General features: G+C 52.1%; 4 protein-coding genes across 4 annotated transcripts; 1 reads left to right on the forward strand and 3 right to left on the reverse strand.

Annotated features, from left to right (window-relative positions):
- Window positions 1–814: 814 nt before the first annotated feature.
- BCR38DRAFT_486012 (uncharacterized protein) lies at window positions 815–2,116 on the forward strand (the record flags this gene model as incomplete). Its single annotated transcript, XM_040863975.1, has 2 exons — window positions 815–1,568; window positions 1,629–2,116. The coding sequence occupies 2 exons, from the start codon at window positions 815–817 to the stop codon at window positions 2,114–2,116; spliced, it is 1,242 nt and encodes a 413-aa protein (XP_040714920.1).
- A 59-nt stretch (window positions 2,117–2,175) lies between these two features.
- BCR38DRAFT_458453 (uncharacterized protein) lies at window positions 2,176–4,431 on the reverse strand (the record flags this gene model as incomplete). The annotated part of the gene is made up of 3 exons (XM_040862164.1): window positions 2,176–2,235; window positions 2,533–4,059; window positions 4,318–4,431. 3 exons carry the CDS (start codon window positions 4,429–4,431, stop codon window positions 2,176–2,178), a joined length of 1,701 nt encoding a protein of 566 aa, XP_040714921.1.
- A 4,042-nt stretch (window positions 4,432–8,473) lies between these two features.
- On the reverse strand, window positions 8,474–8,930 carry BCR38DRAFT_294221 (uncharacterized protein; the record flags this gene model as incomplete). The annotated part of the gene is made up of 2 exons (XM_040854485.1): window positions 8,474–8,638; window positions 8,715–8,930. Coding segments are annotated over 2 exons (381 nt in total), but the record flags the coding sequence as incomplete, so codon positions are not given.
- Window positions 8,931–11,298: 2,368 nt separating this feature from the next.
- Window positions 11,299–13,336, reverse strand: BCR38DRAFT_436357 (WD40-repeat-containing domain protein). The gene is made up of 4 exons (XM_040860449.1): window positions 13,178–13,336; window positions 13,080–13,124; window positions 12,107–13,006; window positions 11,299–12,053 (listed from the first exon to the last, which is right to left on the reverse strand). The coding sequence occupies exons 1-4, from the start codon at window positions 13,188–13,190 to the stop codon at window positions 11,584–11,586; spliced, it is 1,428 nt and encodes a 475-aa protein (XP_040714923.1). The 5' UTR covers window positions 13,191–13,336; the 3' UTR covers window positions 11,299–11,583.
- Between the last annotated feature and the right edge of the window lie 361 nt (window positions 13,337–13,697).

The following is a 13,697-nucleotide window of genomic DNA, read 5'->3' on the forward strand; positions in this document are numbered from 1 at the left end:
CCAATACAGGATCTGTACAGAGTCATCATCTGAAGGTTGAATCCCTCAGTAACAGCGCGATCCCACAGAAGCAACGGTTCGTAACACTCGCTAAGGAGTGTGGCCTGCTTCTAGGTGGATTACGTTAGTCTGAAGCCCCACTCAGCCCACGCTAACTTTAACCACTTCCGCAAGCTCAATCGACATCACCTCAACATCCATTTCTACCGTCTTTGCATATCCCCATCGACCATCCACGACCGAAACAAACACCGCAACACTGGACACGCCGACATCACCACCACCAGTATCACCACCATAACAGTGATATCAACAGCAAAAACAGCAACGTTCAAAGGTACTCGCACCGTCGGGTAGCCGCGCATGCTTGCCTTACTCGAGATGCCGTCGGGAATGCGGTCCATGGCGCCCAAGCCGGGAAATGCCGACTTCTGCTCATGTCAAAGTGTGCTTAACCACATCTTTTGCTGCATGAAATGAACCGGGGCCTTGGGAAGGGACCTTTCGCAACAGCGAAGGTCGCCTGTCAGCCATGCCGCTCTCTTGATGGCCGTCTCTCTGTCCGGCCAAAGCATGCGGGGACGTCATGCCTGCCTTCCTTTCTTCCTGGTTCTCGCGTATTCGTCGAATCAACAGATCGGCGCTTCCCGTCTGCCACCAGAAGCCGTCATTGGCATCATGGTTGTGAGATGGAACAAGTTGGGATGCTGCCGCGCCAACGACCTCAGCTCATTCCCACTACGCCTGTTATCGATGAACATGGTTCCCATCACTGACGTGTCACAGGCTTTACTTTATTATCTATACATCCGCCATGGCTCAACAAGATGACGAATCGACCGCCTCCGACACATCAGATACAACGACTATCGACGTTTCTACAACACCTGTTGATGTGTCTTGGGAGAAGTCGACCTTGCTCCACGTCATGAAACTCTCGGTGGGCTATAATGCCTCAGCTGGTACAGGCTTCTTCACAATGCGTACATCGATCGAGCTCAAGGGCGCATTTTCAGAAAACATTAAGACTACTCTATACCTCATCATCCCCCCTAATCGCATTCGCACGCTTACGCTGCTCACCGCGGACGAAAACGAAGACCACGCCGGGCCAATCAACAAGGAGATGCCAAGGAAGAAGAAGCCGAAACGAACGCGCTGGAGCCTGCATTTCACCCTACACAATGCTGGCGTCGTCGACTTCGTCGGTCCCAAGGTAGCCCATCTCACACCGAAGAACAGGGGCGCCGGTCACGTATTAGATTCGCTACGCCTGCTCGCCCGACAGAGTAGTTTCCAAGTTCACCTGGCACCCAAAGTGCTATCCAAGTCGCGCTGGCTTTTGCTCTGCAAAGCCGTATCTGAGTCGGCGTGTCAACCCATGGTGGGCAAGCCCGACATTGATACTTTGTACGGTGGCGAGGGCGGTCAACACATAGAGTTGGGTGTTGGTGCTCCTGACACCGAAGCTCACTTGACACGGGCGACGAATCTGGATCCGAGCCTGAATCCACCCTCCTATGATTCGCTGGAGCCACGGCAGCCCCTACCGCACATGGCGGCAGAGGGTAAGTACGAACTTTGTATTGTGCGCCACCTATGAGAACTTGAAACTCACGCTCTCATAGGTTCCAGTGTTGCTACTGGTGATTTCTCTGATTATACTAAAAAGAAGCGGCGGCGTATAAGTTCCGATGGTGAATCCGACGCCGAAGCCGGATTTCAGAGCCATGGCGTCACAAACCATAATCTGGTGCTGCCAGTGATTCGGAAAATGCTAGCCGAGTTGAAGAGCGAAATCTTGGCTGACATGGAGAGGAGCTTGCCGACCATTATAGAGCAGAAGATGTGGCCACGCATCGCAGAGCGTATAGACAGTCGTGTGGCGGATGAGATGGAATTGGTACAACAGCAGCTAGATGAGCACAGAGACGGGACGCAGGATTTAATAGATGACCTGGTCGATGATCAATGTTACCGTATCAAGGAGGACCTGAAAGAGTATGTCGAGGAAGGAGAGCTAAAAAGTCAAGTTGTGGCAGAGGTGCTTGACAAAATAGAGGATACGGGATTGTATGTGCAATTTGTTAGGCCAAATGAAACAATGAATCGGTGACGCAGAGGCGGTGCTTCATATTTTACCTTGGGGGCGCACAATCGTTGTATAGAACCAGTTTACGGGGTTCTTGCAACAAGCAGGCAAGTTCCAGTGCTCAAGAACGGGTTCTTCAAACACTGTAAGGGAGTAAAGAGCTATAAAGCAGAGTTAAGCCTCAGTCCTACCACTGAGTGTCAGAACTGCTAGATCTTTTGGTCTATGTGGCGTAATGGTCTAGGCTTGCCGTTACCTTACACACTGTCGGTTGAAGGCTAAGGCTCAAATGATCGCAAAGCAAGGCCTACACTCAGTGACACCGCAGCCAGCATGGCAAACACAATATCGATGCTCTTCCCAGCTCCAGCTGAGACCGCGAGACTGTCGCCGGAGCCATTGCTGTTGCCATTGCTGCCCTCGACAAGCTCAAGCAGCACCGCCTCAGCTCGCACAATACGCAAGTCAACAAGACCGCCATTCTCCACCGTGACAGCTTCCACCGTCTCCTCGCCCACTTTGTCTCCCGTCTCACCATCGAAGCTCAGGCCAGCCACTGTCACATTGCTCTTTGCATTCGTGCCAGGCGCTGATAACCTCGTGATAGTGACGCTGCTCCCCTTTTCCCAGGGTGTCATAACTCTCAACGTGGTGTTGGGCCGCTCTCCTTCACTGAACACCGTCCCATCCGTCGCGTTCAAGGTTGACGGATTGCTCAGCCCCTTGGTCCCATTCCAAACTCCCATGTCCAGGAAGACGAGTTTCTGCACCTGGGCTCCAGAATAGACGGCATAACCACTCAATTCACTCGAGTTGGCCCCCGGCAACGCCGCAAGGCTCAACGTTTCGTTCTCGGGCGCAGCCATAGCCTTTGCGACAAAGTAGTGTCCGTACCATCCCGGTCGAATGCCAGCTGTCAGCGTGTCGTTTTTGTATTCGTATCCCTGGGGCGTAAAACTGCTGTACTCGCTTTGCGCACCAAGGTGGAAGTAAACCTTTTGAATTCCGAGCGATGCAGCCATGAGCACATAGTCAACCCCCCACAGGGCGGCACCAAAAGTGTCGCTGATGCCGCTTCTGCCGCCACAGCTCACCGAATTTGTCTCGCCCATGACGAGCGGTGTCCCGGCGGCTTCAGCGGCCGCGACTTGCGGGATATACTGTGAAACATTGAGCCAGAGGGTCGTATGGTTCGACAGCAAGTCCAGGGACATACGGTACCATCGTTCGGTATCACATGTGGACTGTGGATAGAGGTGGATGGCGTAGCTGGAAATCAGATCGCGGTCCGACTGGAACTCTTGCGCCGTCAGGTTGACGATGTCGAAATCATCCATCTCGTCCTGCTGGTCGGGAACCCATGGTGGGTCCGCAAACACGCCCGACTGGATCGTGGGCGGGTTTGTGGCATTCTTGTACCATGGCGAGTTCACAATCTGGCCCGTCAGGTTTCGCCACTGGGACAAGTACGTGTCGACGCGCCATGTCTCGTCCCGCCAACCCTTGTTGATCCAGTGGTCGATCTCATTGCCTAGCTCGAATGCTTTGAGCTTGCTCCCCAGGGCCTCATGTGCAGCTTCAGCCTGTGCCAGTCCATTAACCCATGCCGAGTCGTTAACGGCAAAGTTCAGCGTGAAGATGAGGTCCGATCCTTGGGGGAAATAGTCACTCCAAGTCCGGTACCAGGTCGGGGTTATGTTGAGCTGGACGGCGTCGGGAAGGGATGGGAGGGCAACTGAGTCATTTCCCGTGGAAAGTATGGCGTGTTGGTATGTCGCGTCGGCCGAGTTTCCACCAATGCGCAGAGGAGGGTGCTTTCCAGTGACATTGGCGATAATATTGAGCAAGTTGGCAGCCAACGGCGTGCTCAAGTAGGCATCGACCCAGATGGGCTCGATCGAGTAGCCGTAGACATCAGAGACGAAGGGTCGTGTGCTGAGGTTGGTGGGGATGGAAATTTGCACGTCCTGTGCCGTGGTGTCCCCGGTAGCTAGTAGTGTCACGACGAGGGAGATCTTTGCCGACTTCATTATGCAAGTGAACCAAAGTACTGGACAAGCAGGAAAAAGCGTCTGGCGAAATGAGCCGGTTGGCATCAAGTCAAATCTGAGCCAGGGGACTCCCCCATGTTAAATGGTAACGAGCCCGGTCCATTCGTGCTATGCTCTGATTTTACGGTGCTCGCTTGCCTGGGCTAGTCGTCCCGAAATGATGTAGTATCGTACGGGGAGCACCCGCAAGCTGATGCTCTTGTAAACCCTGTTCCTCGTCATCCTGCGTCGCGATCCCGAGACGGGGCGGGGTCGACATTGGGGATGCGGGGAAGCTGGGCCGAGCATGCTAATGTCTATCGGCAAAGACCAGGCTTGGCAGCTTGGGAGGCTTGTATTTGTGTATTTGTGGAAGCAGGTGGCTCATATGTCCAGTCACCATATTCCATGAGACGTGGCATCGCTTTCCCGTGCCTGAACAATATCAGCTGCAGGAAAATGAAAAATGTGTCAGTGATCAAATGAGGGGCGGAAAATAGTTAAGGACTCGCAAGACATGTCATATAGTCTAACAATCAACGCCTCCGAGAGATTTATATGAAGGCCAAAAAAAGATGTTTTTTTTTTCTTTCTTTATGATGGTTACTTCTGGTTTGAAGCGGGGTTTTGTAGCCCTACGCTTGGCCGTACCTTCCCATCTCCGAGGTTCCCCAACAGGTCTGATATTTCAGCTTTGACTTGAAGTTAATAGCTATAGGTAGCTAACGATACTATATAGAATCTTACGCTATGAAAAGGAGGAGTACGCTGATACGTTGAATTTCTATGAAATATTAGGGGAAGGCCTAGTACTATCCCTACGTAATAATTATATAACGTGGTTTAACACCGAGTCGCGCACTTTTTACCACACTATAATTTCAAGTTCAATTAAAAAGCCACAACAGACTAAAGTTTATTGAAATTTATTCAGAGCTATATACATCTGACAATTATATTATTATTAAATACGCCGTAGGCTCGAAGCCCCCGGTACCTCTACTAGTACTCCCGTATGTCAAACCGTGCCCTAATGGCTGGACTAAATACATACGCTGCGTCGTCGGCTCGCCCTATTGGCGACTGCGTTGCGTTCACTACCATACTACGTTGGTTCTCAACCTACCAACAAAGTCCCCCTGAGAAGATCGATGCTATCTGGGCCTTGAAGCTGTCCGACCCGTCCCTAGCAGCCACCTTACAATAGTCCCACTAACTACTGGTTCTCCTGTTGCCGTTGCGAGGTCTCTGCGAGAGTATAGTGTGTATCCCGTATTAGCGTATTGAGGTACTGAGTGTGAAGGTCAACCCTCGCAGACTCACTACAACCAGGTGACTTACAGCTGGAACACCTGCCGTGGCAGTGTCAGATGGGAAGCCAATCATAACCCTTGTAGGAGCCCCGCCAAGCGTGGATGACTTAGTCGCGCTCCCTCAAACCTAAGTTGTCATCTTCTTTCCTTCGCTCCTTAGAGTAGAATCTTCGTCGATAGCACCTAATCGAGGTCTCTACCAATGCGATGCAACCCAGGTCGTGACACGACTATAACTAAGTCGAATATACAGGCAGGTTTCAGGGGGACAGGACTTATTCCGTACGACCCGGAATATGTGATTTCACAGCTGGATATTAAGCTACACACGCCTACACCTCCTGGGAGCTCGTCTGGCGCCTCCTTAATCTGGGAATCAAAGACTCCAAATAACCCAACCGAGGCGCAATCCCAGTCTGAATACGTTAAAAACAGAATCTTACAGCATCAGAATAGCTCCCCGACGACAATACTTACGGCTATTGACCAACTTTCACGTGGTGCGACGGCTGTTATACACCGGTTAGTTTTACTTGAGGATGAGGTCACTGCACTTCGGAAGGCTAATCAAGAGCTAAGCCGTCGTCGAAGGACTAAAAATCGACAGCTACAAGATGGAGGATCTCTTAGTTTACGAGACGCTCAGGACTTACAGTCTCAACGGGATATTGAACAGCAGCTACAGGATGATATACGTGTAAGTCGTCGTCGTACGAGACGGGCCGAACCACGCCGACGGCGGTGTAGGATCTGCGGAGAGCCCGGACATAATGCTCGTACTTGTGAGAATGATGAAGATACGTACGAGGAAGAGGATTCCGATTAGTTTGAATTATTATTTTTTAGTTTAGTTAAGTTATTGAAGTTATTCATACGGTGCCAAGAAAAAGTGGCCAACTTGCTTGTGGGGTACGTTAATCGATGATGAAGCACTTCAGATATTATCACAGCTTGACAGTAAGCTGGCACCGAAAGTAGCAGTTCACGGAGTAATTCGTCCGATACAGCGTCCCACGCTTCGAGCACATATTGGCGTAGTATAGGTGTTTTCGTTCTTTCCTCTAGACCGTTTATCTTGAATATAATCCTTCATCCAGTTCCAAACAACTTCGATTGGGTTCAAATCTGGGGAGAGAGAAGGCCATTCCATCGTTGTAATCCCGCATCCGTCTAGCCACTCCCTCATAGTCTTCACGTTGTGTGAAGGTGCCCCTCCTTGCGTGAAATTTAATGAAATGACGTGATTTTGGTACAATCGAATATAGCCTTCGACGAGAGGGCACGTGTGTTCTTGGTAGGTCTCTGCTTTAATCAATACCCAGTCCTTTTCTCAAACCAAGGCTGGACCAGAATGTCAAATCGATCGAACGCGTCAAACGCAAGCTTGGGTTCGAATAGTTCGAAAGGGAAATGCGAAGTGTTCGATTCGTTTGAAGTTCGAATGGAACGGTGGTCTCCTAGTCGGCGCTGGGTCCCAACTGAGTTATATTGAAGCTATCATGACCTATTGAACTAGCTGAACTCCCTTAGGTAATGGTGTTGCATGCCCTGCCGAAGTCAGCCTATCGTACTAGTCCTTGCTTTGAAATATATGGATAAGTAAATCTGGTCGGTAGATCCCCAGCTCAACAATACTTTGGCCCATCTTCTCGCTGTTCTTCAGTAATTTGTATGCACCTTGTTCGCATGTTCCCTGGACTGATGTCAGTACTCATCATTTATCGCCACTAGCTACTCACATACGTCACGTGGGGAAAATCTATACTCGCGCTTGTGTGATCTCACCCGTGCAATGTATCTACTTGAATATATCAAGTTGCTCCCTAGCGGAAACCACGCCTCCGGTGTTCAACAGTTATGGACTGACCATCATACCACCTTATAACCAACACATCTGATAGTGGCTGTGACTTGCGATCATCCCAGTCAGGACTTCCTATACACGGCTGAGCTGCAGCATCCATGCATCATAGACCAGAACAGGCCCTTGAGATCACCCATAGTACATTACATTCATAGTTGACGAGCTACTGCCGTACTGCCAAAGTGACTAATTTAATAACAAGGTGAAATTCAGAACTATATTCATGTAAATTGCCCAAATCAGCAACGCACGTATGTATGGTATCGTTAGCAGAACCGGACTATTCATCTTGTGCATACAATCACGACCCCATCAGTAGCATATTTCTGAAAATGCGCATGCCCATGCGGCGGTCTCGTCGCCTGCTCGAGTAACGCCGTAGATATATTTATCTTGATGCACGAGATGAACAGTTCGGTTCTGCCTAAGGGGGAGTTCCAAGCGAGGATGGACACTGAGATTTTGCGCAGCCATGGGTGACCTGAGAAGTAAGGGCAACGACGCGGGTTCAAGACACATAATATTCCAACCACGTGCGATGATACAATATCGCTTGGTTGCCCAGTTAGCAGGTCGATGTGCCGGAATGTTGGTGTTTCGACATGAAGGGGACCTATCCACGCCACATCAACTCCAAGTATCATCCTTACTTCCTAGAGACGTAGGTATGGAATTTCACCTCTATTCCATCTACCACTCACCAGTACCCAATGACTTTGTCTACTGCTTGTGAACAAAGCAGACCATGCGTCATCTGCCCGTCTGCCAAATTAGACAAGCCTTAATAGGTGCTGTAATGGCGTGAATATGAACAAGACAAGCTGCAATTGGTACGCTGATTGGTCTACTTTGTTGATTCATCAGCTAAGCGCAAGGCAACATGTAATACAACCAGCTTGCTGGGACCAAATGGCTCATCGAGCTCGCACAAGCCATCCCAGGGCTGTCAGCTTTGCAACCAAATATCTTCCCACTGCGCATACACCTAGAGGCGGCTGTCTTGTGTACGCAGTGTCGTGTGAATTTCAAAGGTGTTTGATGCCATGTGTCATGTGTTGTGCCAGGGGTCATCATGTATGTGCGGTGGAGCAACCATTTTCTCCATGCTCATCTGTCTCTCTCCTTCTTGCAGGAATAGCAGTTCTTGTGGCAGGCATTGCCTCCTCCCCATCTCTCACAGAAAGATGCCAACCCACGCGGTCTTAGTACTAACCTCGCTCTCACACCCATCCACAGCGCACATGAGTTTTCGCTGATCGGTTGGAGGGGGTTTGAAACCAACCTTCACGGGGTTTCTAGCGCTGGGCTTGCGGTTGTCGTAGCAGCGCTTACAGTAGACCTGCTCACAGTCGACATGATTAGCAAAACATTTCCACACACATTATTGCGGTACGAAATATGAATAGAAGACCCACATGACCACAGGCCTTGACAGCCCAGAAGTGATGCTCAGCTTTGTCCTTGCGGGTGCGCGCCTTCTTGGTAGGTGGCCCGTTCTCATCCTCGACGTCGGGATCGTAGGCAAGCTCTTCGTCACAGCTTGGGCAGATGAGTACGAAATCCTCGCCCGTGTCTCTAGTGAAGCCCTCCTTGGCCTGGGGAGGCGGCTCGTGCACTGGCTTGGGCGGGCCATGATTCTGTGCCGGAGGGTTGGGAAATGCGTTGTGTGCGTAGTTCAAGTCGACATTGAGACGATGTTGGTGTATGTGGTTGCCAAACCGTTCGGCGAACAGCAGGACATCGCCGCCATGCATGTCCTGGTCCCGGTTCGCCATGCCCATAAGACCGCCAATAAAGCCCGGCATGGGCAGGTTGCGTAGGAAATCAGGAATGACACCGCCGGGGCCGTGGCGCTGTGGCGGAGGGGCAAGACGATGTGCAGGCGCAGGTGCAGGTGCAGGCGGCGGCGGCGGTGTCGGCTGGTAATTGCGACGGTTCGCACGAGCTCGCACGGCGTCGGCCATGGGGTTGTTCAGTATGGGAACAGGAGAGCGATTGAAACGCGCGGCGCCGGCGGCAGGTCTAGGGCCACCGATTTGCTGCACCTCGTCGTCGGAATCGGAGCTCAGCTCAATGATGGCCTGGGGCTGGTTGCCGATGTAGTTGCTGTCGCTTCGGTTGAGTCGAAGGGCGCTTTCGCGATTGCCTGACTGCCGTCTGCGTGCATTTTGTGACGACATCGCCGGTTCATCGTTCTCATCGTTATCGTCACCGGTCAAGTCGATGATGGGTGGCGGGGCTCGTGGTTGGTTGTGGGTTGGATTTTGGCTGTGTCTTGGTGCCAGTCCTCGAGTTCGGTGGCGCCCGTGGGCAGGTCCTCCTTCCACGTCAATCCCAACCAGTTCGTCACGCTGGCGACTGCCCCTGGCAGCACGACTCATTCTGGCGTCCTGGCGTGCTTGGAGGCGTGCTTGTATTCTGTCGCGTTGTTCCCGTTGTTCGCGCGCTTCTTGATTTGCCGCAGCGTGCGCAGGCAGGTTCGCAGGTGCCCCAAACGGTGAGACGTTCTGCCCGGGATGGAAAGGGTGTTGATGGTGATGCTGTCCGATGTGGATATGAAAAGGATTTGCGCCTTCGCGATCGCGCCACGCCGCAGGAGATCTTGAATGCGAATGCCGGCCGAATGGATGCGGGGCCGGGGCGTGAGCGTGGTAAGCAGCGTGGAATGCGTGGGGGATGTGCTGATTTTCGTGCTGATGCTGTTGCTCGGCAAAGACGTCGTTATCGGGGTCCACCTCGCGAAGAAACCCGTCCAGGTCAAACTCGTGCAGAATGTCTGGATTCAACAATTCATCACCCTCCGCCTGCAGGTTATCGGCGTCTAGGTGGAATACCGGCAATCGGACTGCCGCGTCTGGGCTGCCGTTCAGTTCAATGTCTCCTCCAATGTAATCCCCCAGTTCGCTGTCGCTGTCGCTCTCGCTATCTCGCAGCGGGTCGTCTGAATCCGATACGTCGCGGTCGTGGTGATGATGGTGATGGTGGTGGTGGTAGTGGTGGTCATGATGCAGCGACTCGGCATCCGAATCGTCGTCCGAGACGTTGGTTATGAAGGGGGGCGAGGACGACAAAGGCCCGCGCTCGGCGCTTTCGTTCTCGTTTTCGTGCACAAAGTCGGGCTCAGGTGTGGGTGAGACCGGCTCGCTCCAGCGATGAGCCATTCTACTCCAGACGTCGGTGTGGTCTTGGTATGTTTGCCCCTAATAAATTGACTTGCACCCCCAAAAGTGTTAGCCTAGCACGTTCCTGTCAATTCAAGCATCTTGAACCGACCATGCACCATTCCCGAACGTCCCGGTACATTCGACTTCAGGATGACCGATTCAACTTCCAGCCAGCCTTTTGTCATCTCCGCTGCTGTGCGTCCCCAAATCACGAAGCAGGCAAGGCGGCAGCGTTCGCCATTCGTAAACGCAGAGAAGCTGACGTACCAAAGAAAACCCAAAGTCAATCACCGCATCCCCCACTGCCTGACTCGAGAAGGTCTGGCGGTGGTCGCCTCAGTGGGGATGGTGGAGGGCAGTTTAGGTCACACCCGCCGTGTCTGATACCATGGCTCCCAGTACAATATGGTAATGTTAAATGGGATTTGAGCGACTGGCCGGCGGCTGTTTTCCAAAATTGTTGAAGTGAAGTGCGTATCGCTGGTCGCCAGCTTCTGTCAGCCAGCACCGCTTGCGCGATCCGAAAGAATGATTATGTTCTTGTCGAAAGAAAGACTGTAGTAGCAAAGTTGGCGAGACTCAGAGAGAGAGGCTCGATTGTCGTCTCCCAAGTTGTTTAATGACGGCGGCTCGGGTACCGCTCGCTCTTGCTCATACAGTGCAACATTCAAATTGGCAATCCGCACTAACGCTCGGTTACAATTGACAGCCGCGCGCTTACTTCGGTTCTGGCGGTATTGGCACTACGCGACTTCGACTGACTTATCCGAAGTACTTCGGAAAGGTCATCAGAATAACAGTACCAACCTCGACGAGCGATAATCGAACTAGACATCGTATATCAGTGCCACGCGAGTGATAGCAAAAGTGCATTGCGTATTCTCAATTGCATATTTGGAATATGCAGTACCGCATACCCAAGTCCTTAAATAAGTGTAGGTATCCACCGATCTTCCATCGTCCACCACATTATTGTACAAACTTCACCCACATCGGACCGGCACCAAAAGAGGCATGTCTACCACTCAGCCATTTTTGACTCAAACTGTGAATGACCCTGCCTTCCCATTCCCCGCCTTTCCCTTCTTAGCCTTTCGAGGAGCTGGATTCCGAGTACTCCCTACTGCTTCAGAATCCCAATATTGCCATTCTCTGAGACAGCCACCAGCATTTTGGCCTCGGTGCCCCATGCCACGCGAACCGCGCTGAAATCCTTCCTCACCGCCTCGGACCACTTCTTGGCGCTCTTGGAATATTGTTGTACCGTAATACCCGATGGGCCTGCCGTGGCCAGGAATTGCTGGCTGTAATCCCAAGCCAGACTCTGCACCGGTGCACCGATCTCCAGTACCTTGGCCCTAGCGGCATCGCCCTCTTTCCGCAAGTCAAATATGGTCACCGTGGTCTGTTGACTCGATGCAGCAGCGAACCAATACCCGTTCTCAGAGAAGGCAATGGATTCCACCCGGGCACCAAGCTCAAACTTGGCGGCTTCTTCACCCGTCTTGATCTGGAAAACCTTGACGACACCCGAATTCGTACCCACTGCCAACAGATGGCCATCTGGGTGGAATGCGCAGCTTGAAAGTGCTAATACTTGGTCAACGTGGAACTCCATCAAATTCGGGCAGAGGGAAACATACTAGAGTCGGTCTGAACGCGCATGGCGCGCTTCAAGTTCTTTAGGTCGTAGATGACAAACGACTTGTCGACTCCCACTGATGCCAGAAGATCTCCGCTGGGATGAAGAGCAATACCGGTGATTGCACCCACGTGGTCCGCAAAGTTGGCAACCTCCGCTGCCTTGTCGAATAAGAGGACCATGCCCTTAGCCGTGGCAAAGATGATTTTGTTGTCTCGCCAAATGGCATCTGTCACTGGGCCAATATCCATAGTACGTTCGACTTCGCCGGTAGCGATAGAGTAGCAAGACGCAAGACCATTGAACCCTCCGATGGCCGCGTGTTCCTGGTCGATTGCCAGTGCCTTGGTCTGTGGTATTTCAAGGTCCTTGGCCTCCTCAACGGTGAAAGCTGAGATGTCTTCTGGTGTTACCCACCCTTCGGGGATAGGGCGCTTCTTTCGGCTCTTGGACATTTGTGCTTGGGTTGCGTCTACTATAGCCACCAGCTCATCTGGCAAAAACTCCGAGTCGACGGCCATAGCGTCTCCTTCAGCATTGGGACCGTTCGACACCGACACGTTGATCTTGGACAGAGCATCCCGTGCCTCGTCACGCTCTTGCGTCAGCCGTGCAATGACCCGGACGGCCGCATCGTTCTGGTACAGTGCCGTGGAGAGCTCTTCCCGTGCCTTCTTCAGTTGTTCGGTCAGGTTGTACGTCTCGGTGGCCAACGCGTCCCACTCATTCTGGAAGCTGGCCAAAAGGGCGGGAATGGAGGTGAGGGTCGGCGGGCGGGGTCGGACAACGCGGTTAGTCTTGAGCGGCAGCAGATCTTCGATAGTCATGTCCTCTTTGGAGACGGGGTCTACGCCGTGTTCCGTGACGTATCGCTCAATGAGACGCTTCTCGAAGACATTTCCTAGGAAGAGGTATAATAAGCAAGAGTGTCGTTGGCGTGGTAGTCTACGTCGTCGCAGAATAGAGAGACGTACCTGAGAGCTTGGAGACGACAGGCTCCTGAGGAGGCTCACCAGAGACTACACGCGTCAGAATGATTGAAAGTCGGCAATTTGGATGGATTGGTACTCACTTGCACACAGCATCGTGATGATGTTCTCTTAAGATATGGTGGTGTTTTCCAATTGCGTTAGGCGCATCTGAATTGGTTTGTTGTAAATGCTGTTGAAGTTTTACAGCCTCGAGACCCGGGCTGAAGCTCGACATTGCAGCAACGCGCAGGGGTCTCAACAGTAGCTAGGTTAGTCACATGCCGATAGCGATAACACATTTCTTTATTTCTTATCCGCTGCATACCTTATCCATCTTGCCCCGCGGCATCGCCTGAACTATTTCCTCCCGTATTCACCAAAATTGGGGGGCCGGACAGCGCCTGTAACTAAAGTTCGATCTATCTATCTACAGCTACACCACCTCAACTTGCGACACTTACCCTGTCACACCCTGCAGCATATAACACGTCATGTGAATATGCCTCAATTCACACCCCTCCAACTGAAAATCCGTATAAAAGACCACCACGATCTCGGGTTCAACCTTGTGTCCAAGCACCCCGTCGAAGTCGAGCGTCCTACGCCCGTCACCCTTCAACC

This window comes from Pseudomassariella vexata (genome assembly GCF_002105095.1).
Source record: "Pseudomassariella vexata strain CBS 129021 chromosome Unknown BCR38scaffold_8, whole genome shotgun sequence".
Lineage (NCBI taxonomy): Eukaryota > Fungi > Ascomycota > Sordariomycetes > Amphisphaeriales > Pseudomassariaceae > Pseudomassariella > Pseudomassariella vexata.